The 22,438-nt window shown below is 53.2% G+C and overlaps 2 protein-coding genes across 2 annotated transcripts; one reads left to right on the top strand and one right to left on the bottom strand.

The window, feature by feature from the left end:
- Nucleotides 1-44: 44 nt before the first annotated feature.
- Nucleotides 45-6,540, bottom strand: HEPACAM (hepatic and glial cell adhesion molecule). Its single transcript, XM_040085147.2, has 7 exons — nucleotides 6,406-6,540; nucleotides 3,856-4,197; nucleotides 3,372-3,653; nucleotides 3,171-3,264; nucleotides 2,058-2,131; nucleotides 1,900-1,970; nucleotides 45-1,789 (listed from the first exon to the last, which is right to left on the bottom strand). Exons 1-7 carry the CDS (start codon nucleotides 6,488-6,490, stop codon nucleotides 1,502-1,504), a joined length of 1,236 nt encoding a protein of 411 aa, XP_039941081.1. The 5' UTR covers nucleotides 6,491-6,540; the 3' UTR covers nucleotides 45-1,501.
- Nucleotides 6,541-8,436: 1,896 nt separating this feature from the next.
- CCDC15 (coiled-coil domain containing 15) lies at nucleotides 8,437-21,913 on the top strand. Its single transcript, XM_058423408.1, has 10 exons — nucleotides 8,437-8,630; nucleotides 10,196-10,345; nucleotides 11,155-11,319; nucleotides 12,028-12,105; nucleotides 15,317-15,478; nucleotides 16,521-16,640; nucleotides 18,249-18,352; nucleotides 20,236-20,406; nucleotides 20,478-20,626; nucleotides 21,300-21,913. Exons 7-10 carry the CDS (start codon nucleotides 18,285-18,287, stop codon nucleotides 21,404-21,406), a joined length of 495 nt encoding a protein of 164 aa, XP_058279391.1. The 5' UTR covers nucleotides 8,437-8,630; nucleotides 10,196-10,345; nucleotides 11,155-11,319; nucleotides 12,028-12,105; nucleotides 15,317-15,478; nucleotides 16,521-16,640; nucleotides 18,249-18,284; the 3' UTR covers nucleotides 21,407-21,913.
- Nucleotides 21,914-22,438: the final 525 nt, after the last annotated feature.

Below are 22,438 nucleotides of genomic sequence, written 5' to 3' on the forward strand. Positions count from 1 at the left end.
TGAGGAACCCCTGTCACCCAAGACACCCAAGGGTGCCACCACCAGACGGGTAGTACGTTTAGTTTATTGGTTAGTAGTGCACCCCGAGCACTCCAGGGTGCCCCGGCACCCACCCCAGGTGCCCCAGGGCCCGGCTCGCTTGGCCGGCCGCTCTCTGCTTTTCATCCTAAACCTATTTCCCACGAAGTCTTGGGGAGAGACAGCGTTGCGTGCCCCCAAACCGGGGGATTTTCACAGAAAATCCTACCGTGGCAAAGGGGCAATGCTTGGGCCAGGGCTTCCAGCCCACGTTTAGGGGACGTTGCAGCCGGGGAGCCGGGGGGCAGGAGGGAGCCCCCTGTTTAGGCCACCTGATGCGTGTTGCGCCCTTGGGCGAGCTCGTGTGCCAGTGCATGTCCTGCTCCACGCACGGGGGGCGTGCCACGGCACGCGGGCACCGCGCTCTCACACACACGTGCGCACGCGGGGTCGCTGGGCGTGCAGTGTGCGCGCTCCCCGTGTGCATGCGCGCGCCCCAAGCACGCTCAGCCGCTTTGTGCTCGCTCTCTCCACGTGCACCACACGCTCCCTGTGCAAGCACAGCGCACGCGCCCTTTGCACGCTCACTGCAGGCTCCGCGCGTGCCCTGTGCCAGCGCTGCAGGTTCACTCTGAGGCACTCTGAGCACACCCAGCTGCTCGCTTCGTGCACGCTCTTTCCACACACACCGTGCACGCCCTGTGTGTGATTCGCGCAAGCACTGCACGCACCCTCTTTGCTCACGCTCTCTGCACGCTCGCCACAGGCTGCGTGCGTGTCCCACACAAACGCAGCGTGCGTGTTCGCTCCGCATGCTCCATGCACACACTGCACAGGTGCTCTCTGCGTGGACTGTCCCCGCACGCTCCGCGCACACTCGGAACACACCCCCAAGTGCTGCCAAGCTCACAAAGGCCACGCAGGTTCAGTGGGCACTCTGCACGCTCCACACACGGTCTTAGCTGCACGCCGCGTGTGTGTTCTCTCCGTGGGCTCCACACGTTCTCTTGCACGCCCTGTGCATCCTCTTTGCGCACTGTGCGCACCCTTGCTGCACGCCCTCGCGCCTGCCCCCGTGCCCCCCATGTGCACAGTCCAAGCGCCCTCCTGCGCGCCCCACGCACGCTTTCTCTGTGCAGCGCTCCAACGCTCTCTCCGCATGCTCCATGCACACCCTCTGACACCCTCCGTGCAACGATTGCATGTTCCCTCTGCACACGCGTGTGCTTCCTGCGCGCTCCCTGCACGCTCGTCCCGGCGAGAAAGCCATTAAAGCGATGCCCCAGGAAGATGAGGGACGGAAGAGGGGAGCTCTGGGTGGGATCAATAGGAAATTAGTGACTTTACGCCGAGCAGAATGACACCCAGCGGTGGGAGCAGGGCCGTGCCGGTGTCCCCGCTCGCTCGGTGGCGGAAGAGTGGCCGTGCTGGTGTCCCTGCTCTCTTGCACGCCGCCACCAAAGCGCGCACAGTCCCCCCCCGCTCAGGCACTGATCTCCACGGCGTTGGCCTCCTCCTGCTCCCGAATGACGTGCACGCCGGCAGTCCGCAGCAGCCGCGGAGCGCCGCGGGAGCGCGCCGGGGAGCCCGGTGGTGACCTGTGGGTCCGCGTCGAGGCGGGGGAGCGAGCTGGCGAGCGATGGTAACGGCGAGTGGAACGCCCCACTGGGCCCGGCGAGCGCCCGGCTGCCGGTACCGGCGAGCTGGTGTAGCCTGGTTCGACTGTGCCGCGGGGCTCGGGCAGCGAATCCTCCTCCGCCTCCGGAGAGTCCTGCCAAAAGCCGAGAGCAGAAGAACGTGGGACGTGTGCGAGACGCTGTGCTGGGACGCTGCCAGCGTGCTACCGGTGCTGCTGGCGCCGCTGGCGCCGCTGGCTCTCACCTTATCTTTAAGGATGTACAAAGCCACTGGGTTCTTGCGCTCGTGCTCGCCGCTCCGTGGGATGCCTTCGGCTGTGGGGAGGCAAGGTGCTGCTCACCGTGCCCAGGAGCACTGGTGTTGTCCCAACCCGCCGCCGCCAGGCTGAGCCTGGCACTCACCCTCGTGCTTCAGGCGCTCCTCGTCCTGCTCTGCGTAGTCAGAGGTTGGTTGTGTCTCCGCTTGTCGCTTCTCCCTGGAAAGGGAGAGGGGATGGGGCAGCACTGGCGTCGTGCATGGGGCAATGGGGGAACGGCCTGTGGCAGGGAAGGGTCAGGTACTGCAGGGAGGGAGAGATGGATGGGATGGGATGGGATGGGATGGGATGGGATGGGATGGGATGGGATGGGATGGGATGGGATGGGATGGGATGGGATGGGATGGGATGGGATGGGATGGGATGGGATGGGATGGGATGATTTGTTAGAATAGAATAGAATGGAATAGAATGGGATAGACTGGAATAGACTAGGATAGAATAGAATAGAATAGACTAGAATAGAATAGAATAGAATAGAACAGAATAGAATAGAACGGAATAGAATAGAATAGAATAGAATAGAATAGAATAGAATAGAATAGAATAGAATAGATGGATTGGGATGGGATGGGATGGGATGGGATGGGATGGGATGATTTGTTAGAATAGAATAGAATGGAATAGAATGGGATAGACTGGAATAGACTAGGATAGAATAGAATAGAATAGACTAGACTAGAATAGAATAGAATAGAATAGAATAGAATAGAATAGAATAGAATAGAATAGAATAGAATAGAATAGAATAGAACGGAATAGAATAGAATAGAATAGAATAGAATAGAATAGAATAGAATAGAATAGAATAGATGGATTGGGATGGGATGGGATGGGATGGGATGGGATGGGATGGGATGGGATGATGTGTTAGAATAGAATGGAATGGAATGGAATGGAATGGAATGGAATGGAATGGAATGGAACGGAACGGAATAGAATAGAATAGAATAGAATAGAATAGAATAGAATAGAATAGAATAGAATAGAATAGAATAGATGGATTGGGATGTGATGGGAATGGCATGGCATGGCATGGCATAGGGTGGGATGTGTCAAGATGAGATGAGATAGGATGGTATGGGACAGAACAAGATAGGATGGGAAGAGATGAAATGGGACAAAATGTGATGGGACAAGACAGGATGGGACAAGATGGGACAACCCCCTTTGTCTCCCATGTTGTCCCCACACGTACTTCTTGGAGGGTTTCCAGCAGGCACAAACTGTCACCAGGGTGACAAGAAGGAAGATGCCGCCCGTGGACAGGATGATGTAGAGAGAGCTCCGACCTGCAGGAGAGGAATGAGCGGGGACAACCCCCCAGGAATTTTAGCTGAAAGCATCTGCAAGGGATGGCCAAACCTGGGAGTGAAGGAGGGAAGAAGGGGTGGCTTACGGTAAACAGTGAGCTTCACAGGGATACTGCGGCCATGGCTGATGGGGTTCTCCACCAGGCAACTGTAGACGTCATCGTCAGCCATGAGAACACGGGTGATGGTGAGGATCTTCTGGTCAGGGGAGAGGAGCAGGCGGGAGTCGTTGCTCAGTGGCCGCCCATCCTTCAGCCAGGTGTAGGTGGGCTTGGTGCCATTCTCATGGGAGCAGTTGAGGGTGAAGAACTCACTGAGCTCCAGCACCGTTGAGGAGGCCACCAGCACTTGTGGCTTTGAGATGGGAACTGTGGGCAAGCAGAGGAACCACAGTGACGCCATGTCTCAGGGGACAGGAAGAGAGACATCAAAGCCACCCCAATTTGGCTACATAAGGTGGTTAAAACCCCCAAAACCACCTCCCACTCCCAGAAAGCCCTCCCAATAAGCGGTCAGGGAAGACATCCCATGGATGACCCAGTCTCCACTGGATGTCCTCCTTGCCCTTACTGTCCACGGTGAGGTTGATGGTCTTCTCGCCGGTGAAAGTGTCGTCGGTGATGGACACCTCCACCTCGTAAGCGCCTTCGTCAGCCAGCTGCAAGGGGCTGATGAGCAGCGAGCCGTTCTCCAGCACCCGGATGCGGTCGCGGTAGTCGGGCCGGAGGTTGCCGATGATCTCGGTGCCGATGGACTGGACGACGGTGACGGGTTTGTCCCGCTTCAGCTGCCACTTGACCACCGGCTTGTCAGCGCTGGCGCTGGCGTAGCGCACCGACAGCAGCGCCGCTTTGCCCGCCGTGCCACGGACCAGCGGCGTGGGGCTGGTGATGTTCACCCCTGCCAGCAGACCTTGGGGTGTGGGGAGAGACAGCGGGGTGCCGGGCATGGAGAAAACACGGAAACCCCAAGCTGGAGCTGTGCTGGGCACCCCCAAGGTGCCCCAGCTTGGTTCCATAACCTTTGCAAAGATGCACGCATGACCCCAAAAGTGCATGACCCACCTTCCTGCGCTCAGATCAATGCAGCACGTGGTAAAGATCAAGGAATCACCCCCAAAATTGCTTTGGGCGTGGGAGGTGGGTCAATGCAACCCCCTATGAAGATGCATTATCACCCCCCCGAAGCTGCATTGGGGGTGGGAGTGTGCTCCTGCAGCCAGGTCAGTGTAACCAGCCCTGTGCAAAAATGCCTGCATCACCCCAAAAATGCAAGGAGGAGGTGTGGACAGCATACCTCCTCCTCTTGCTGGGTTCTGCAAAAGTGCATGTGGCAGCCCCAAAATGTGCAGGGGTTGGGCAGGAGCCCTCCTGCACCTGGGTCAACGCAACCCTTTGCAGAAATGCATCAATCACCCCCCAAAAATGCAGGGGGAGTGCTCCTGCAGGCAGGTCGATGCAATCCTTTGCAAAAATGCACACATCACTCGTAAAAATGCAGGGGGTGGGAGGCAACCCTTGGCAATGCTGTGTCATTGCTCTGCAAAAGCTGCCTGGGGAGTGAGAGATGCCAGCGCTCAGATCAGTGCAACGCTTTGCAAAGATGCCTTAATTCCCCCAAAAATGGTGTGGGGAAAGGATTTTGTATCCCACCTCCATCTCCATCAGATGCTCCTGTCCAGACAAAGCCCCCTCAGATGCAAAACTGCATCACGAGAGTCTGTGCACGTGCATCGCTCCTCATCGCTGGTTTTAAGCCAAAAAAGGCAGGGGAAAATGTAAAAACACGATTTTCTGGGGGAGGGGACTCCCTAAAACATTCTCCCTCCCCAAAATACCTTAACATCCCCCTCTGGACATCCCAGAGGTCCCATCTATGAGCCCCTCATACGGATACCGTCATCGACAGCAAACAAACCCCATATTGAAGAGGAGGGGAGAGTGGGAAAACCAGCTGGGCAGAGCGAAAGCAGGAGCAAGAAAGGCCTTAAACAAGCCCGAAAAGTCATGGGACTTATTGGTATGCAGCATCCGTCCGTCCGTCCTCCCCGGCAGCGCGGCGCTCGGCCCCACAAACATGCCCCGACTCGCCAAATTTAGGGGAACCCTCGCTCCACAGGGAAGGCCAAGGCATGGGATGGGGATGTGGCCTTCGATGCATCCTTGCCCCCTCCCCGTGCGCTGCCGAATCGCTGCTCTTTAACTGTTTCTTCCCTTTCTTTAACCCTATTCCTAATTTTTTTTCCCCCCCCCCCCACTCTGGATAAAAAAAATTGGGGAGTTCATTAATAAATCAGGAAACGTTCCGTTTTCCTACAGCGTCCTTGGATGGAGATCTCCCAGCCCTTTTCAACGGCTTTTGTCGAAAAAAAGCCCACCAAAAATCCTCATTTTCACGCTGTTTCGTGGCACAAATCCCTGTTTGTTTTTTCTTTAAAAAGCCCTGCAGTATTTTTTGGGGTGTCCTTTCCGTAGCCCTGGCTGGTTTGGGGGTCTAAATCAAAGCCAGTTGGTTTTGTTTTTCATCCATCCTCCTCATCTGAAGGGAAATGGGGCCTCCCCAGGGCTGCTTTTGGGTGAAAACTTTGGTAAAATGGAACAAAATTGTTGAAGGTGATTTTCTGTGTTGTCAGACCGGGGATGGGGCAGTTTGGGGCTCATCGAATTCCAAAATGTGAGAATTTAGAGAATAAATGATGGAGAAAACCAGGGTTGCAGTGGGATGAGGCAAGCCTAGAAATGGGGTGAAAAATGGCTTTTTAAGGAAAGCTGAAGACTGGTTAAGAGAAAATACTTGGAGATGCTAAAAAATTAGGAAAAAATGGGGTTCATGGAAGAAAAAAAACTGGGGAGAAGCTCAGGATGGGGGCGGTGCCAAATCCTCCCCCACATCAGGAGCTGCTTGGCTCCAGAAAAGTGTTTCCCCCAGTTTTCGTTTCCAATTTTCCCCCCTTTTTCCCAGCTCCCAAGCAGAGCAGCGCCAACAACCCTCCCTCCAACCCCCCCATAGGGTATCACCACCCTCATCACCCCCACCCCGGCCCTCATCCTCCATCTGGATACCCCCAAGACCCATGGAAAAAAACCGGGAAAACCGTGGAAAAATGGGAAAACTCCCTACCTGCGTGCAGCGCCAGAAGCCAGGTCACCGGCAGCAAGCAGGGGGGAGCGGGGTGGCCCCGCGGGGCAGCCGGCGCTCCCCACATTTCGGGCAGGCTCGCCCCCCGAATTGCTCCGCTTCCCCACTCTGGGCACGTCCCTCGGAGCTCCCGGCTTGGCGCTTCGCCCGGCTAATTTATTTTTTTCCCTTTTTTTTTTTTTTTTTTTTTTTTTTTTTTTTTTGTTCTTTCCTTTCTCAATGGAGCCCTGTGTCCTGGTGGCTTTCGCCTCCTCGGCGGCCTCGAGCTGACATTTGTTTGAGGAGAAATCACTCAGATTTGCAATTTTTCCCCGGTTACAGACCCCCAGCTCCATGTTTTCCCAGTCCCCGGGACACGCTTGGGGTGGGGCGCGTCACCCCATCGAGCCCAACCAAGGTTTGCCATCCCCTTCGAGGACAATCCAATGGGATTTTAGGCTCTAAAACCCCATTAAACTAAGCTGGGGTTTTTTTTAGACGGGAGATTTTGCAAAGCTGAACCCCCCACCCCAAAGGAGCTCCCCCCGCATTTTTATTTTATTTATTTTTTTTTTTTTTTCTTTTTCTCTCCTCTTCCCAGGCTCTAAATCGAAGCCCGGTGGCATCCAGGCTTCATTCCAACTTCGTGCCAATTAGCGCTAGTTCCCCGGGCATCGCTGAATAGGGCAGCGGGATGTGAGGCAGGATGCCCGGAGCCATTTCCCACCCCCCTCCCGAGACCTGCCAAGCTCATCATCCCAGTGAACCACCACCCACCCCCCGGGAGGGTTCCTGGCCCCCAAAAGGGGTCCATGCCTCCAAGCACCCTGTCCCAGAGGGACGGAGATGCTTTTGGGGAGACGCGTTATGGGGCGATGGTCCAGGGGAAGTGTTTGGGGGACTTATGGGGAGGACGCTATAGGAAGATGCTACTGGGAGGGGTGTGGGGGACGCTAGAGAAAGAGGCTTTGAGGGAGTTTTGGGGCGACATTAAGAGGGGCAGACTCGTGAGGCAGATGCTTTGGGGTCACGCTACGGGGAGGTGCTTCGGGAGGATGCTGTGTGGAGATGTTGTACGGGGATGCTCGGGATACAGGGATGCTGTGGGGGGGTCCCTGTAAGGATAGTTGGGAGCGACTAGCACGGGGATGCTCTGTGCGGGGTGTTCCTGGGATGCTCAGGGGGCAGTGTCGGGGATACTCTGAGGCGGACACGGCTCCCCCAACCCCGTTCTGCCGGAGGCGGGATTCGAACCGTGGACCTCAGAACCTTGAGGCGCGGGAGCTGGGGGCGGCCTGGAGTTGGCTATGGCGGAGGGGGCGGGGCTTGAGCGAGGCGGGGCAAGGGTGGGAGAGACCAGGACTTTGGGGCGTGGCCGGGGCGTGGCCGGGGCGCTGGGGTCGTGGCCGGGGGGTGGCCGGGACTCCGTGGGCGTGACCAGGGCGTGGCCGGGACTCCGTGGGCGTGGCCGGGGCGCGGCCGTGCGGCGGAAGTGGCGCCAGGATTCAAAGCGCCCATGGCGGCGGAAGGGGCGGTTGGTGCGGCCTGAGGGGGCTCCGCGGGGCCCGGGGCTTGGCGAGGGCGGGGAGTGAAGGTGCAGAGGCCTATAGAGGAGGCTGTGGGGAGGGGGGATACGGGAGGATGGGCCCGAGGCCGTGGAGCAGTGCCCAGGGGTGGATGAGAAGATGGAGGGTACGCGGGCACACGGGAGTCCCCAGGGGATGAGGTGCTTGGCGAGGGGCTGGTTGGGATCGGGGAGCTGTGGAGTGGGAGGTGCAGGGAGATCGGAGCACGAAGGGTTGAGGGCCCTCGGGGGAAGGGGACAGCTGAAGGTGGGGTTGGATAAGGGGGGCAGTGAGGAGAGAGGGTGCAGTGATGGGGATGGAGGAGGCATTCCTCCGGTCAGAGCGGGGCTGCGCGGGGCCGGAGAACTGGGAGGGCACTGCGGAGCCCCTTGGCTGAGGGCAGGAGCTGGGGCAGGGTGCGGGTCGGGGTGCCCGGGGAGACACCCTCACCTCCGCTCCGCCTCCCCAGGCCGGGCCCGCGGCGGTGCCGGGATGATGGTGCTCCCCTCGAAGGAGCAGCGCCGGGGGGCCGGGCAGCCCCCGGGGAGGCTCCAGGCGAGACCCCTGCGGTGCAGCTGGCGAGTCCTGGCCGAGAGGAACCAGAGCGTGGTCCCCGTGGGCGTCTGGGTGGAGAGTGCGCCAGGCCAGCAGAGCCCGGCCTTTGTGAGTGCACCGAGGGCACCATCTGCCGGGGCATCTCCAAACCTTCAATGTGCCAGTGAAACCCACAGGGGAGGGTCAGAGCCAAAAGTGATCGTTTTCACAGCCTGAGGGCAGCCAGGAGCATGGCTCCTAAAAATAATGATTTGGTTTAATGTGATTTAGCAGGGTCAGGAGCCGCTGTGATCTAGGTAGTCTGAGTTGAGCCCCCTCCAATAAACTGTGTTTTTGAGGAGAAATGCATCCATTTTAAACATAGATCAGGTTGGGAACCCAGCCAGCACTGCTTCTCGCTTTCCCACTCATCCCTAAAGGATGTCAGGGAGTCGAGATTTTATTCTGTGTTGCTTATTAAAAAAAAATTAAGCTGAGTGTTTCAGGGTCTGGAGCCAATCTCCACTGTCCCCCTTTAGAAACACTTAAGGAAATCTTCATGGATGCTAATCTCAGGGATTTCTGTTTTGAGGGTTATTCTGAGAGGACTCAAAGTTCATTAAATGTTGGATGATGAGTTCAGTCCCCTGTAATTAATGTCTGAACATTATAGAAGCTCCTGCCCTTCTGAGATGATTTATTTCTATATTGTAATTTAAATCCTGAAAGGTTGAGATAATTTATGGAAATCAATCATCTCCACATTTCACAGGACTTCCATCTTGGCACCATGAAACTTCTGGGGGAGCTGAACTTTTCCTGGCAGCTTCAGGGGGCCTGGATGCTCCTGGGGCCCCCATGTGAGGCTTCCAGAGGCGAATGAAGCTGCCCAGGGTTATCTCAGCTTATTTAATACACTTTTAATTAATCCATAGTAATGCCTCCTGCAGAGCTGCTGCTGAGGTGGGCAGTGGGTGAGCTGGCACTGTGCTGTTCCCTGGTGCACTGTCTTGGTTTCATCCCTAACAGTGTGGATTTCTCCCCAGTTCGGAGCTTTGTTGGGCTGTGCTGACCCTGCTGTTCCAAGCTCACCCCTCTCTTCCGTCCATCCCTTCAGTCTCTGGTTTCTCTTGCTGTGTTGGCAGCCAGGAGAGCAGTGCTGGTTTAATTTGAGCCATGGTGGGGTTGCAGAGTTGCTTGGCAGAATTGCAAGGAGAATAAAATGGGATTTTTGGGTTTTTCAGGTCATTGCTCTTAATCTTTCTCTTGAGATGGCAGAAGACATTCCTGAGCAGTGCTGTGCTCTGTGAACTGCTTCCCTGATGTGCTTCCAGCCTTGCAGAACATTAACAGCACGAGGGGCTGGCCTGTTCCTTTTGGATCCAGGCTTTGGATATTTGAGCATCCTTTCATGGGAGCTGCTCCGTGGGTCTCCTTTCCCTTCCCTGCGTGTTGCAGAGAAGCAAAGGCAGAAGTGTGCATGCTCTGTATCTCAATCCAGCCCATAATAACCCACTAAATATCGTCCAAGCCGTTATTCCACATATTTTGGAACAAAACATGAAGTTTGCTCTGGGTGCTGCTTGTCTGCCGGGTCCCTGGGGATGGGGGAGACGGGAATACAGGGATACAGGCTGCTCTGATGCTGCAGTGTAGCAAAACCCCGGTGAAAAATCTGCTTCCACCTCTCCCAGGCTTCGGCATCGCGGGTGGAGGAGGAGCTGAAGGAGCAGCAGAGGAAGAAGGCAGCCAGCCTGAGGAGATTCCAGGCCGAGGTGAGGCAGAGGGTGAACCGGCAGGTCAGGCTGCGCCGGAGGCAGGAGCTGCAGAAGGCCTACGAAACAGTAAGCGAGGCTCTGTCCGGAGAAACTCCTCCAAACCCAACGTAAAGTGGGAAAAATCCAAACGCTGGAGCATAAGCCAGCACCTGAAGTCAAGGTGTTAATGAGAAAAATGTGAGGTTCCAGACCCCTGTGGTGGCAAACAGTGTCCAGGCAGGCTGGGTCAGCACAACACTTTGGCTGCTGCTGGAGGTGCTTTGAAGCCTCCCCAGGGAAGGGTTACTGGCTCCCTCAGGCAACAGCAGAACAGAGTTCTGAAGCTCTCTCTGGAATTGTCTGGAGTTAAAAAAAAAAACAGGCAGGAGTTGGGAATGATGTGGATGTGTCCTGGCTGCATTTGAAGCAAAGCAGTTTTTCTGTCTCTTTTCTGATCCCTTTTCCAGGGCAGCCAAGTAGTTTTCGAACAACACTTTCCCTCTGTCTCCACATTCCCTTTTCCCCCATGGGCTTGTTTTGGATTATCCTGTGAGTGTATTTAATTCTTTCTATTCTCAAACAAGCGCTGCGGAGACTTGCCAGGATCTGACTGTGGCAGAAAAGAGAATGCACTGACATGTCACCAGCTTTGGCCACCGTTGGCGTGTTTGGGCTGTTTCCATGGCTGACTAGGGATGTCCTCATGTAGCTCTGCCAGCTCCAAGCGGGAAGCCCGCAAATGCCCTCAGCCCCAAAGAGCCTGATGGTTCTTTGTATTCCCTCAGCGTGGAGAGCCAAAACCTCCCTCCCAAGAAATTTCACCCAAGGGTGGTGGAATGTCACCACGGTTGACGTCTTGCCGGGTCACGGAGATCCCACTGGCTCTTTCCTGGCAGGCGGAGAGGGAGAGCTGCGTTGCTGTGCCGTACTCGAGCCGCTGGAAGAACACGTGCCTGTTCCAGAGTCTCCCTGCTCCCATCATCTGTGGGCCCGCTGCTGGCTCCAGCCCAGCCCAGCCAGAAGAGGAGCATGGGGAGCCATTCCAGCAATGAGCCGCCGAGGTGAGCCCTGCCCCTCCTGCGCTTCCACCGCCGCTTCGGCGTTTTGGATCCTCGCTGTCTGAAGTGGGGAACGGGCCACGTTTTCTTTTTTCCTGCTCCAGCACATCCCCTAATATTTGGGTTTGGATATTGAATGAAACGCTGCGCTCCTGAGAGCGTCCCAGGTGCTGTGGCCGAGCCGCCTGGCTGCTGCAGGCGCAGCGTTTTCCCAGCCGTGTCCTGGCGCAGAGGTGGCACTAGGTGGTGCCAGCTCATTGCAGCATGTCTCGTGTGGAGCAAAATCTGGGAAAACCGACCTTCGGGATTGTTTAAACTTTTTTTTTTTTTTTTTTTTTTTTTTGGCCTTAATAGCGATGTTTATGGTGCATTTGGTGGTTTAGAAAGCTTGTGTGCTCGCCCAGGAGCTGGAGTTACTCCAGTTGAAGCACCAGGGGATGCATTCCAGTTGAGGTACCTTGGGGTGGAAAATCACTTCTGGCTGGATACCAAGCAAGAAAATTTGGGATCTGGCATTTCAACAGCATGTTTGGGGAGCAGATGAGTTGCCTGGATCAGGATTTCCCAAGTACCTTGGGGCAGCTCTGAAAGACCTTTGGCTGATTGTGTGTTGGGTCGTGCTGCCTTGATGGAGCTCCTTGGCTGGAGCAGACGGACTGGGAGATGTCCTGAACTTGTCCTGTGTTTTCTTTGGCTCTTCTCTGGGCGCAGCTCAGCAGGGCTGTGCAGCAGGTGCGGCGCAGGCTGGCGTCCTGCAGGACCGTGTTCCCCGGCGCCTGGAGGCAGGAGGTGAGCAGAGGGCTGTCTGGGCTGAGGGCAGAGAAATCACCTCGAAAAGTGCTGAAGGCTTGGCTCTAATTAGCAAATCTCAAAGCATAATTCAGGAAGTTTCTCCGGGGCGAGAATGAAATAAACTGTGCTTTCCTGACATGCCTCGTGGGTAACCCATTTCAGAGAAGGCAGCAGGATAAAGTGTGTGAAAACATCTCTGAGATGAACTCAAGAATGCAAAAAAGACTTTTAAAGGTTGAGATTGTGATCTGGGTGTCTGGGAGGAATGTGATGACTGGCCCTCCCTTCAGGTGCCTTCATTTCTTCAAACCTCAACAACTCTTTCCATTGCATCAATCTCTTGTTTTGTGTGGGTGGCAAAGATCTGGAGGGTTTTTCCTTACCCGGGGCTGGCTTCTGCTAGAGAATGATTGGCATGCAGCTGCTTTCCTCAAAGCAGTGCATGGAAGGTCAGTCCCACCTTTTGTTCTGCTGCATTTCATCCTGCTTTTGCTCCTTCAGTTCTCAAGAACACTTTGGTGTTGTAGCTATTTTCCTGGTGTCTATGCCAACACTTTTCTAAAACGGATGCACTTTGGAGAGCACCAGGAGCAACCCAGCCTGGTTCTTTGTGTTATTGGCTTTGGAGCCAGTTTCCTGCCCATCCTGTAAATCTTCATTCCCTTCTCTTCCTCAGGTTCACCAAAGGTGAAGTAGAGCTTTGCTGATTATCTAGAAACTACCATTTATAGAAGGGCTGGTCTGGCTCTTCCTCTTCTTTGTACTCCTGGGTTTCTGATGAAGTCGTTCAGCTCTGCAGATAGGACTCAGAGAAACACAGTGTGGTCTCAAAAACCTTGTTACCTTTCAGCAAACATCCTTGCGTGAGCCATTAGTGCATTGAGTGCGATGAGTTGATCCATGACCTCAGATAATAAAGCCACTGCCCAGATGAGCCAGAGAGTTACAGGAGATCCATAGGAGTCCTGGGCAAGTCATCCACAGCAGGGAGAAGCACTGGGAGGGGTTTGGGGCCATCCTCCCATCCCAGTCTCACTGCAGCTGCAGTTAATCTACATAAGGAAGTTTAACAGGTTCCCTGATTTATTCTGGGAGGAATATATTGATTTATTGCATTGCTCTGTTTTATTACTCCATGATATACGAGGAGAGAAAAGCTCCCGTATTAATCTGAATGTCTCCCTGTGTGAAGGTTTGGCATGTTCCCAACCTGGCAGGACAGCAGCGTGTTCCTTCTTCAGGTGCAAAAGGCTGCTACAGACATAACCATGGACTTAACCCCCTTGGTAGTGCTGCCTCTGCTTTTTTGCTCCCTGGATTTCCTTGTGCTTTGTATTCCAGCCCATTTCTTAGGTTTGAACCCAAAGGTTTTACACCCAGTACTTCTACAATGCAAGTGGGGTCAGTAGCTTAATCAAGATGCTTCTTTCTTCCTTCATCCAGGCTGATAATGAAATCAAGGAGCGGACCCCACCTAGTTCTTACCCTATTTCTGTGCAGTGAGCTCCTGAGACCAAATCTGGGCCATGTTTTTAATCAGTTTTGCGCGTCCCACATCAGACTTCCATCTAACAGGTTTTGCTTTACCCCAGTGTTGAATTAGGCCACTGCAAAAGCTCAGCTGAACCCCAGAGTCTTCTGCTGCTCTTTGCCTGAGGCCTTTTCCTTCTGTTGTAGGAGACATTCAGCTTAGCCTGACCTGACTCGCTCTTGACAAATTTATGCTGGTTGCTGCTTATCTTGTTTTCTCCTGGCTTACAGGCAGTTTGCAAGGTGATTTCCTCTTGTCTTTTCAAAAGTCACAGTTAAACTCTTGAGGCTAAAGTCTTCTATTTGGTGTTTCCCTTTTCTCTCCTTTAAATAAAGAAAGGCTCTCCTTGTGCCCTTTACTGATAATCTAGACCTCTTTAGATTTCAGGGAGCTTTTTGCACCTTAGCTGCTGCTCCTGGCAGCAGCCCGGGGCAGGTCCATCCTCCTTAAAGACTTCAGCTTTAGTAATAACCCGACTTTTCCTTCCCAATAATAGATCTTCCCAGCATTTCTCTCCCTGCTGCTGCTAACTCAAAGCAAGTCTTCAGCGGAAATGTTTTATTTTTTTCCTTCAGTCCAGTTTCCTGCATTTTTCTTCTCCTTTTTTCCTTTCTCTCTATAAAGTGCTGCATTCCCTGTGATCAATAATCCATGTTCCAAAAATGGTTGCTCTTTCCCCCCAGAATTTCTTCTCAGGTTAAAAGCATCCAAAGAGTTAATTGCCTGCTTTCCCGAGCAGACACTGGGATGGTAATTGCCTGGAAATGACCTGTCCAGTGTTTCAGCTCATTCTGTTAGAGTCTTTGCCTTCAGGCTTTGGTGGACGTCTGTAACTCCCCAGCATGGCAGCACCCAAATTCTTCTCCCCAGTGTCTCATTTCACCAAGTTGGTGGTGTTTTTCCACTTTCATGTCTTTCTACCTTCAGTGCTCCAGAGCAGCTTCCCAAAGCAATAACCCTTCCCCTCTCTTCCCTTATCCTTACCAAAGCAGCTCTTCTGTCGTGTTTCTGTCATAATGGGGTTAATGGAGTAATTCCTGTGCCTGTCAAATCATTCCATGTTCAGACTGACCCCAGGCTATTCTCTGTCCTTCCCAAACAGTGGCAGTCGCATCAAGGGATTCTTGGCATCACCTGTTCTCCTGTTGATCCATCCTTTCCCTCTGTCAGCAGTCCTGCACTTCCTTTCCCACTGCGCTGAAGGAAAAAAAGAAAGCAAGGGAAAAAAAAAAAAATATCCTGGCTTCGAGCTTGGTTCTGGCATTTTGATTCTGTAGTTTGTAGGAAACAATCTGTTGCCTCTCAAAATATTGTGGATTGCCTCTGGGGAGCCTGCCCACTTCCCATCTGAAGGAGTGTACTCCGTACTTGGGTGTCTCTGCGATCCCAGCTCCTTGCCACTGTGAAATAGAGCCTGGAGAGGTTTTTGCCTTGCTTCCCTTCACCCCACACGTCTGTCCCACTGCTTCTGCAGTTGGGGAGGGCACAGCCACGGTCACCCTGCTGCTTTGCTGTCTCCCAGCTCTGGTGGCCCACGGTGCTGCCAGATCACATCCAAGTGACAGCACACACAGCCTCCTGCGTGTTAAAGCTGCTCCAAGGGGGTTCCGTTTTCCCTTGGCACCAAAGCAGCCAGATCTCAATTCCATGTTTACACCCATGTCCTCCCTTCTCCAGAATCCAGCCCCTTGCTTGGCAGCTGCAGTGCCCGTGGAGGAGAGCGAGGAGCTGCTGCTGGCAGGACACCACGATCTGCCTGCTGAGCTGCTGGAGCGGGGCGCAGCCGCAAATGGCGCTGGGCAGGATGACGACTTCTACATCAAAATTGAATTTAGAAAAGTAAGACTCGTGCAAAGTTGGTCTTAAGAGGTTCGGATCATTAGATTTCTGTTAGTGTCTGGAAGAGGCTGCTCTTGGAGTAGAGCAGTTCTTCCCTCAGGCCTGCTTTACTCTTGAGCCTGCTGTCCTCAGAGCGGGCTCGGGAGCGGTGCTGGAGCTCAGTGAGGTCGGCACTGCCGTTCCCTGCTTTCAGGTGCACTTGTGGCCTTGGATTCCTGCCTGCTTGTGATGCCACTTGGCAGCTGCCCAGGCACAAGCTGAAACCGAGGGCGTGCAGTTACATCATACCCAGAGCCATGCTCGAAGACCCCAGGGTGGAAGAGATCAAATCAGTCAGAAACCTCCTTAAAAAGGAAAAAAAAAAAAACCCACCAAACCAAAAAGTATCAGGCGAAGGAGGTGGCTGTGGCAATCCTGGTGCCTGTGGGTGGCAGGCCCTGCCCTAGGAGGGGTTGAGGAGGGCTTGATGTACTTATCCTTCCTCTTTTGTTTTCAGGCAGCTTTTTTTTTTTTTTTTTTTTGAGCACCTTGGAGGTGGAAATGGTTCATCCTGTTTACCTGGGGGTGGTTGGCAAAGGATTTATGGCTGTGGCAGTGTGTGCCCAACCTCGGCTGGGGATTAGTCCATCTTGGAGCAGAAATACTGGCTGGGCAGATAAGGACACAGCGGAAATTTATGCTGAGGTTTACTCTGAGGTTTTGGGAGATGTTTGCTGTGGAATTCCCCTTACATTTAGTTTTTTTTCCTCACACTTCAAAAAGTTCAGAATGGAAGTTTGGGATGGGGAGATGTGCATCCATATTTAAACTAAACCAGAACCCTCCTCCAAGGGTATCTTCAGAGGTGTTCAGACTCCTCTGTTGAGATTGGAGTTCATGGCCAGCCTGTACCTGAGATAAAGCCCATTTCCAGGGTGAATCATCCCACTGAGGTCTGGAGGGATCACACAGAGGCCCAGCCTCCAGTGACGAGCATTTTGCTGGGGGAAGATGAGGAAGAGCTGTGGTGATGCTGATGCTGCTCCCTTCCCTTGTCTCTCAGGTCTGTGATGGGTCAGTGGAGGACTCGAGCCTGCCTGGGCCTCCTGGGAGGCCACACAGTGAATACCAACCTCCCCCCAAACTCTGGGCTGGTGTTGACCAAGAGGAAACCAGGAAGCAGGTCTGTCCAGGGGAGCCAAGCCCTTGTGGTTTTGTTTCAAAAGGATTGGGTGTTGGGAATGCTGCTGGCTCAAAGAAGAAGCCTCAGAGGAGCTTTGATATATGAAACCACTGTTGGGTTTAGTTTATCAGCTTCCATGGTGTCCCAGGTTCTTGGGCAAAGCTACCGGGTTATTTTTTAAAATCTGTTGTGACTAAGTGCAACTCCTTTTACTCCTTCTGCATCTGGGGTCTCAATAACCCCAGAAATTTGAAGGGGAAACAGGCTCCTTTCATTCTGCCTGGCAAAACCAAGGGGTGCTGGCTGTAGTTGCAGGGAGCCCAAGAAGCTGCCAAAAATCCCAAAAAAAACAAAAAAAAAAAAAAAAAAAAAAGAGAGAACAAAGCCAACTTTATCTTGTTTAAATGCAAGGCTGGAATATAAAGGTTTCTCTGATTTTGGGAATGGTCTCAAGCCCAGCCTGCAGGCCAAGTGGATGATTTCACAGTGAGGGCTTACAGCCTGTGTCCTAATCTGGGTGATACAGAGGGATGATGTTTGTCTTGGATGCCTAAAGCCAATGACTTTTATTTTCCTGCTTCCTCCTGCCATGAAGAGGAACATTTCTCTCTCCTTCTGTCACCTTTCTTGCAGCTCACAGCGTAAAACTCTGAACAATTTCCATATTTTTTTATTTCTTCAAGTGTTTTCCAACCAACTGATCCCAAACATGGTTGTGGTTTCTCCCAGTGTGACAACAGCTGGGGCTTCTCAGGTTGCTCCTTCTAACCCTGCTGTTCCCTTTCCCCTTGCTTTTAATCTCCTTGGCTCTGATCCATCCAAGATAACTGGTTTTGCAGCACTCTGCCTGGGTTTTTTCCATCCGGTTTTCTTCACTGGCAGCCTGGTGATCTCTTCTCCTCCTCCTTTATCTCCAGCTGTGCTGGGCTCTCTCCACTGAGTGAGGTGGACAAATTCAGCCCAAAGGTTTTGGCATTCAGGAAGAAAAACCTATGCATTAAAATTTGGGAGTTGTGGAGCTCAAACTATCTCTGTACTCCACAGTAGGAGGGCTTTTGATGTGAGCTTTAGCCAGGAGATTTCCCTGCCCTTGCTGCATCCGTGGGGTCAGCCAAAGCCCAGACACTAAACCCCCAGTATCCATATGGGAGTTCTTCCCAGTAGGGCCCCTGGCTTTGTCTCAGCAGTGGTTCTGCCACCTCTGTGGTTCTCCTGCATGTAGAGAATCCAGCTTGGTGTCATACATTCATCTTCTGGTGGAGCTACAGGGTTGCAGGGCGTGCAGGGGAGCACCAGTGTCCAGGTGGATCCAAATTCAAGTGGTCTGAAGCTGGAATTGGCTCTTTTCCCCTCAGCAGAGTGAGAGTTTAGGAATTTGCCAGGTGGCAAAGCAGATTCAGTGGAGGGACTCCGGTACAAAGCTCTCAATGCTTGGTTTTTCCTACCTCGGTGCCATCTCTCCAACTTCCCAATCCTGGAGCACGTGCACTCAGAGATGTTTTGGGGGAACAGCGAGGTTCCACCCTCCAGAAATTAAGCTGAGCACTGATATCACTCGATATTTATCCCAGACATCCTTCCCAAATGTGCTTTTCCTCTTCCCCGAAGCGGCAGAGAGAGTTCCTGCGGTGCCGGCGCCTGTTCATGGCCATGGAGCGGGAGCGGGTGAGGGAGCAGCAGCGGCAGCGAGAGAGGCAGCAGAGAGTTGCCCAGTGAGTCCGTGCACGTGGTGGGGTCACCTCCTCCATCAGGGTCCTTCAGAAGGTTGGAAAAGTCTTGTGGGCTTGTCTGGTGTAAACCAGGCACTGATGAGGGGGTGGGATTCACACAGCCAACACCCCAGCAAGGACCCTTGGGCCATGATGAGCCCTTTAGCACTTCTCTATCTAGTTTTGAACTCCCCGTGCAGCTTGTTTAGGAGTTGGGAGACAAATCATGGGGCTGGGAGAGGTGCAGCTTCCCAAACCATGACTGTGGGAACCTCTGGGAACCGAAACACCTTCTGTGTTTAGAAACTTTGGGGTGAGGTCACGTCCTTGTCCTAAGCTGTGACTATCCTTGGCATTTTTAGTATTGGACCCTTCGCCCTCACAGCCATAAAAACTTATACAGTGTAATAAAATGATTTCCAGGCTTTTGTTCCAGAGTTGAACACTTGGTACCTGTGTAAAAGTATCAGCTGTACTGGAGTTTTCTCACCTTCTCCCATGAATGGGTTCACAGAGGAGAATCTCTGCAAATTCAGAGCAAAAATAGGAAAGATCCTCTAATTTTTGGTTGTTTATTTTCCCTGGCTTGCCTTTGAATGAACTGAGCTAAAGCTGACCATCCTGGCTCTTCTGTGATCCAGCTTTGGGGGAGTGGGAGGCACCACAGGGCTTTTCATGAGTATTTTTTGGGAAAAGCTACCAGTCTAAAGCAGTACTCCTTGAGCCACATCCTGACACTCCAATGGCACTTGAGAACTTGGGAGGGCTTGTGTGAATCCTGTCTGGTGAATCACCTCTCCTGTGAATGCTGGCAAGGCCCCAGGGGTTTTCTAGTTAGTGTGATATCTTTTTATTATTAGTTTTTTCCTTGGAGTGTGTGTAGAGAGGAGCAGGGTTTGTAATTATGGGGTGTGAAGCCCCGAGCTGGCCTTTGCCTCAGTTTCTGGAGCAGATTTATGGTGCTGTACTTAAAGTTCTACAATTCATTTAAAAAAACGTTTCTGAGTTTATAACTCAACCAGAGAAGTTCAACTTCAGCACTTTCCTTCTGTATGTAAAGATTTGGCCCCCTACATGAAGTGAGGTCCGAAATGCCTTGTCCTGGCTTCTTCCCAGCCTTGGTTTTGGTTTTAATGCCCCCTGGTACACATTGTTGCATTTGGGAATAAGATGTCAGGTATTTTGGTGCAAAGTCTTTGTGCTTTGCAATCGCTGCTTGTCAGGGGCATGTGTGTTGTGTTTGGTGGGAATTACACAACCCAGGTCCCACAGAGGGCTGGAGGGCCGTGTAGGTGCAAGGGAGACTGAGGAAATAGTGGAAAACTTGATTAAAAGTACATCTTAAAGCCTGTTTTGGAGTAAAGAATGGGATCCTTGGAATGTGTCTGTTGTACCCAGCCCTGTCCTGGAAGGTGCTTACAGAAGGATCCGAGCTGCCTCATAATCAGAAGCAGTGGGAACCAAAGGTGTTGGTCCTTTTTGGGGGGGTGTTAAAGATCCCAGCCTACATGCTTTGCTTAAGAACAGAAGTGAAGCTTTGGGGAGCTGTGGGTGGCAGGAGCACGTGTGGATGTGATGCAGGAAGGAACTGGAAGAGGAAGTCCATGATGGTGGGAAAACAGGCAGGCAGAGTTTGAGGGCAGGAGAGCATTCACAGGCTGGTGTTGCCATACGGGGGGAAGAATGGAGGCTCGGGATGCTTCTTTGACCATTCTCTGCTTAAAGCCAATATATTTGTTTATACTTATTTATATTTAATGCCGTGATTAGTGCAGAATTAACTTTTGCCTGGTTTAAAAACCCAGATTCCTGTGCCCTGACCTCACAGCCCAGGAATGGAGGTTGGGATGGGGAAGCTCCTTCTCTGGTCATGTGTATTCCTGCAGGATCAAGAGGAGGAAGGAGAATCAGCGCTGCGCAGAGGAGCAGAGGATGCGAGACATGGCTGAGCAGCGAGAGCCCTCCCTGGGAGAGGGAGCCTGGGAAGCTCTGGCCCAGCTCCAGCTGGAGGAGAGGAGAGTGAGGGACAGACAGCAGCGGGATAAGGAGCACGTGAGGTACAGCCAGCCTGCACTCCTCGTGCAGAGCCAGGTGTCAGTGGCAGAGGTGAATGTTTGATCCCTTGCAGGTATGTTGAAGCTCTGAGAGCCCAGATGAGAGAGAAAGTCAAATTCTCTAACATCGACTTGCCCCCGCTGTGTTCCTGTGGGTCTGATTTCTGGGATTCCCACCCGGATACCTGTGCCAATAACTGCGTCTTCTACAAAAACCACAAAGGTAGGAGCTTCTGCTTTCAGAGAGGAGACGTCTGGGCCTGATTATACAGGGGAAAATTAACACAGCATAGGTGTTTCCATGCTCCTGGGCTGCTGTGCAGAGATGCTCCTCAAACATGCTCTGGAGAGGGCAAGGCTGGGGCTTTGCTGCTTGACCCAACCTCTGTCCCTTAGGGAGTGTAGTGATAAGGCACCAGCCCCTAAAATGTGTTAAATAACACAGCTGGGACACAGCCACGTGTGGCTATGGACACAACCATGGGGAAAATGCTGCAAAGCATCTCATTAGGGACACAGAGCCCTCTGCCTTAAATGCTGAATCCTCTGCTGGGAGGATGCACAAAGGTGTGGTAAGGACCTTCCTTAGGTGGTGGAGTGCTCTGACCTTGAGCACAGCTAGGAAAAAATACCTGGCTGGGCAACTGGGAGTCATCTGGGAGGAAAACCAGGGAAATTTGGGTTCATAAAATAATCTTTGGCTTGTGTGCTGCTTTCTGTTCGGGAGCGTGCAGAGCGTGTAAACAAGCGTGTGGAAAACTACAGGCCTGTCGATTTACCTTAAACCCCGATCACTGTCTCTCTGCTCTGGTGAAAGGCTAAAGCCAAGCCCAGTTTCGGGCCATAAGTGCAATTCCCGTGCCCTGACAGCGTTTCTGTGTCCCCATCCCTCTCAGCCTACAGCCAGGCGCTGCACTCGGTGATCTCCTCCCATGCCCACGCGGCCACGGGGCCTCTCCAGCGCTCGGCTGCTCTCGGCGCTCGTGCAGGGAAGCGTCTGTGACCGAGGCAGCTCCGTGTCCCAGCCACTGGTGTGAGCAGGGAGTGGGGCTGTGCCGTGTCCTGCCTGCCCCTCCACGCCAGCTGCCAGGACGGTGTCACCTTTGCCCCCCTGGTTTGCGCGCTCCGGTCTGCGCTGTGCCTCTCCCAGGTGGCAGTTGGTCGAGGTGAAGGAGGCAATTGCTCTCTGGGGTTGGTTTATGGCAGGCACTTGCATTCCAGCATTTGGCCGTGGAATAAACTGTTTTCAAGGATTGTTTGTCTCATTTGAAGTGTGGAAGGAGGAGAAATGAGGTGCCAGGGGTCAGTATCTCTTAGGCGAGGATTTCCAACTTTTCCCTGCTCCCTTCTCTCCCTTTTCCTAGGGCTTCTGCCAGCCCCTGCCACTTAGATCATCATCCAGAGCCAAGTATTAATTGTTCCCTCCTCCTTTTCTGTGTGAGGGCCTCTCTTCCAATAACACCTACACAGCTTTGTACCTGACCCATGCTCCCACAGCCTCTACTTTGCTCCTGAAAGTAAGGATCACTTTTGTAGTAAAAAAATCTGCCGGCCTTTGCAGGAGTGACTGGAGCAAGATGGGTTTTCCAAGAACAGCCTGTGATGAGATAACGTGGTCCTGGGCAGAGGTTACTCCATTAATATTTACTGTCATTAATATTTACTCCTTGCCGGCCGCCCTCTCCAATATTAACCATGGCAGGAAGGATGGGTGGCCGAGCGTGCTGGATCATTTCTTTCCCCTGTTTCCATCCCATTGGGCGCAAAGCAAACCCGCCCCTGGTCCAGAGGTAGCACAGAGGCACAGAGCCAGGGGCTGCTCCTCGGTTCTCCCTGGAGAATCATTCACCGAGGGATCCGTGGTGGCTGATGCTGTTGATTAACAGCCGCCTGCGTCAGGGGAAGGTGCTGCAGCCCTGATTCAGGGTGTTGGAGTGGGTTCGGAAAGGGCAGGATCTGCCACGTGAGGGGGCAAGGAAGCAAAGGGCTAAAGCTGCGAATGGGTTTTTTTTGTAACTGATTTCAGCCCTAGGGC

Source organism: Hirundo rustica, chromosome 23, assembly GCF_015227805.2.
Source record: "Hirundo rustica isolate bHirRus1 chromosome 23, bHirRus1.pri.v3, whole genome shotgun sequence".
Taxonomy (NCBI): Eukaryota; Metazoa; Chordata; class Aves; order Passeriformes; family Hirundinidae; genus Hirundo; species Hirundo rustica.

What these genes read in the sequence shown, in the direction of transcription:
- HEPACAM (XM_040085147.2), bottom strand. Translation starts at nt 6,490, where the DNA reads ATGTGGGGAGCGCCGGCTGCCCCGCGGGGCCACCCCGCTCCCCCCTGC. An exon ending in GCTTCTGGCGCTGCACGCAG is followed by an intron (nt 4,198 to 6,405) that starts GTAGGGAGTTTT and finishes CCACACCCCAAG; the next exon opens with GTCTGCTGGCAGGGGTGAAC. An exon ending in TGTACATCCTTAAAGATAAG is followed by an intron (nt 1,790 to 1,899) that starts GTGAGAGCCAGC and finishes GGCTTTTGGCAG; the next exon opens with GACTCTCCGGAGGCGGAGGA.
- CCDC15 (XM_058423408.1), top strand. Translation starts at nt 18,285, where the DNA reads ATGGCCATGGAGCGGGAGCGGGTGAGGGAGCAGCAGCGGCAGCGAGAG. An exon ending in AGGCAGCAGAGAGTTGCCCA is followed by an intron (nt 18,353 to 20,235) that starts GTGAGTCCGTGC and finishes GTATTCCTGCAG; the next exon opens with GATCAAGAGGAGGAAGGAGA. An exon ending in CGGGATAAGGAGCACGTGAG is followed by an intron (nt 20,407 to 20,477) that starts GTACAGCCAGCC and finishes GATCCCTTGCAG; the next exon opens with GTATGTTGAAGCTCTGAGAG.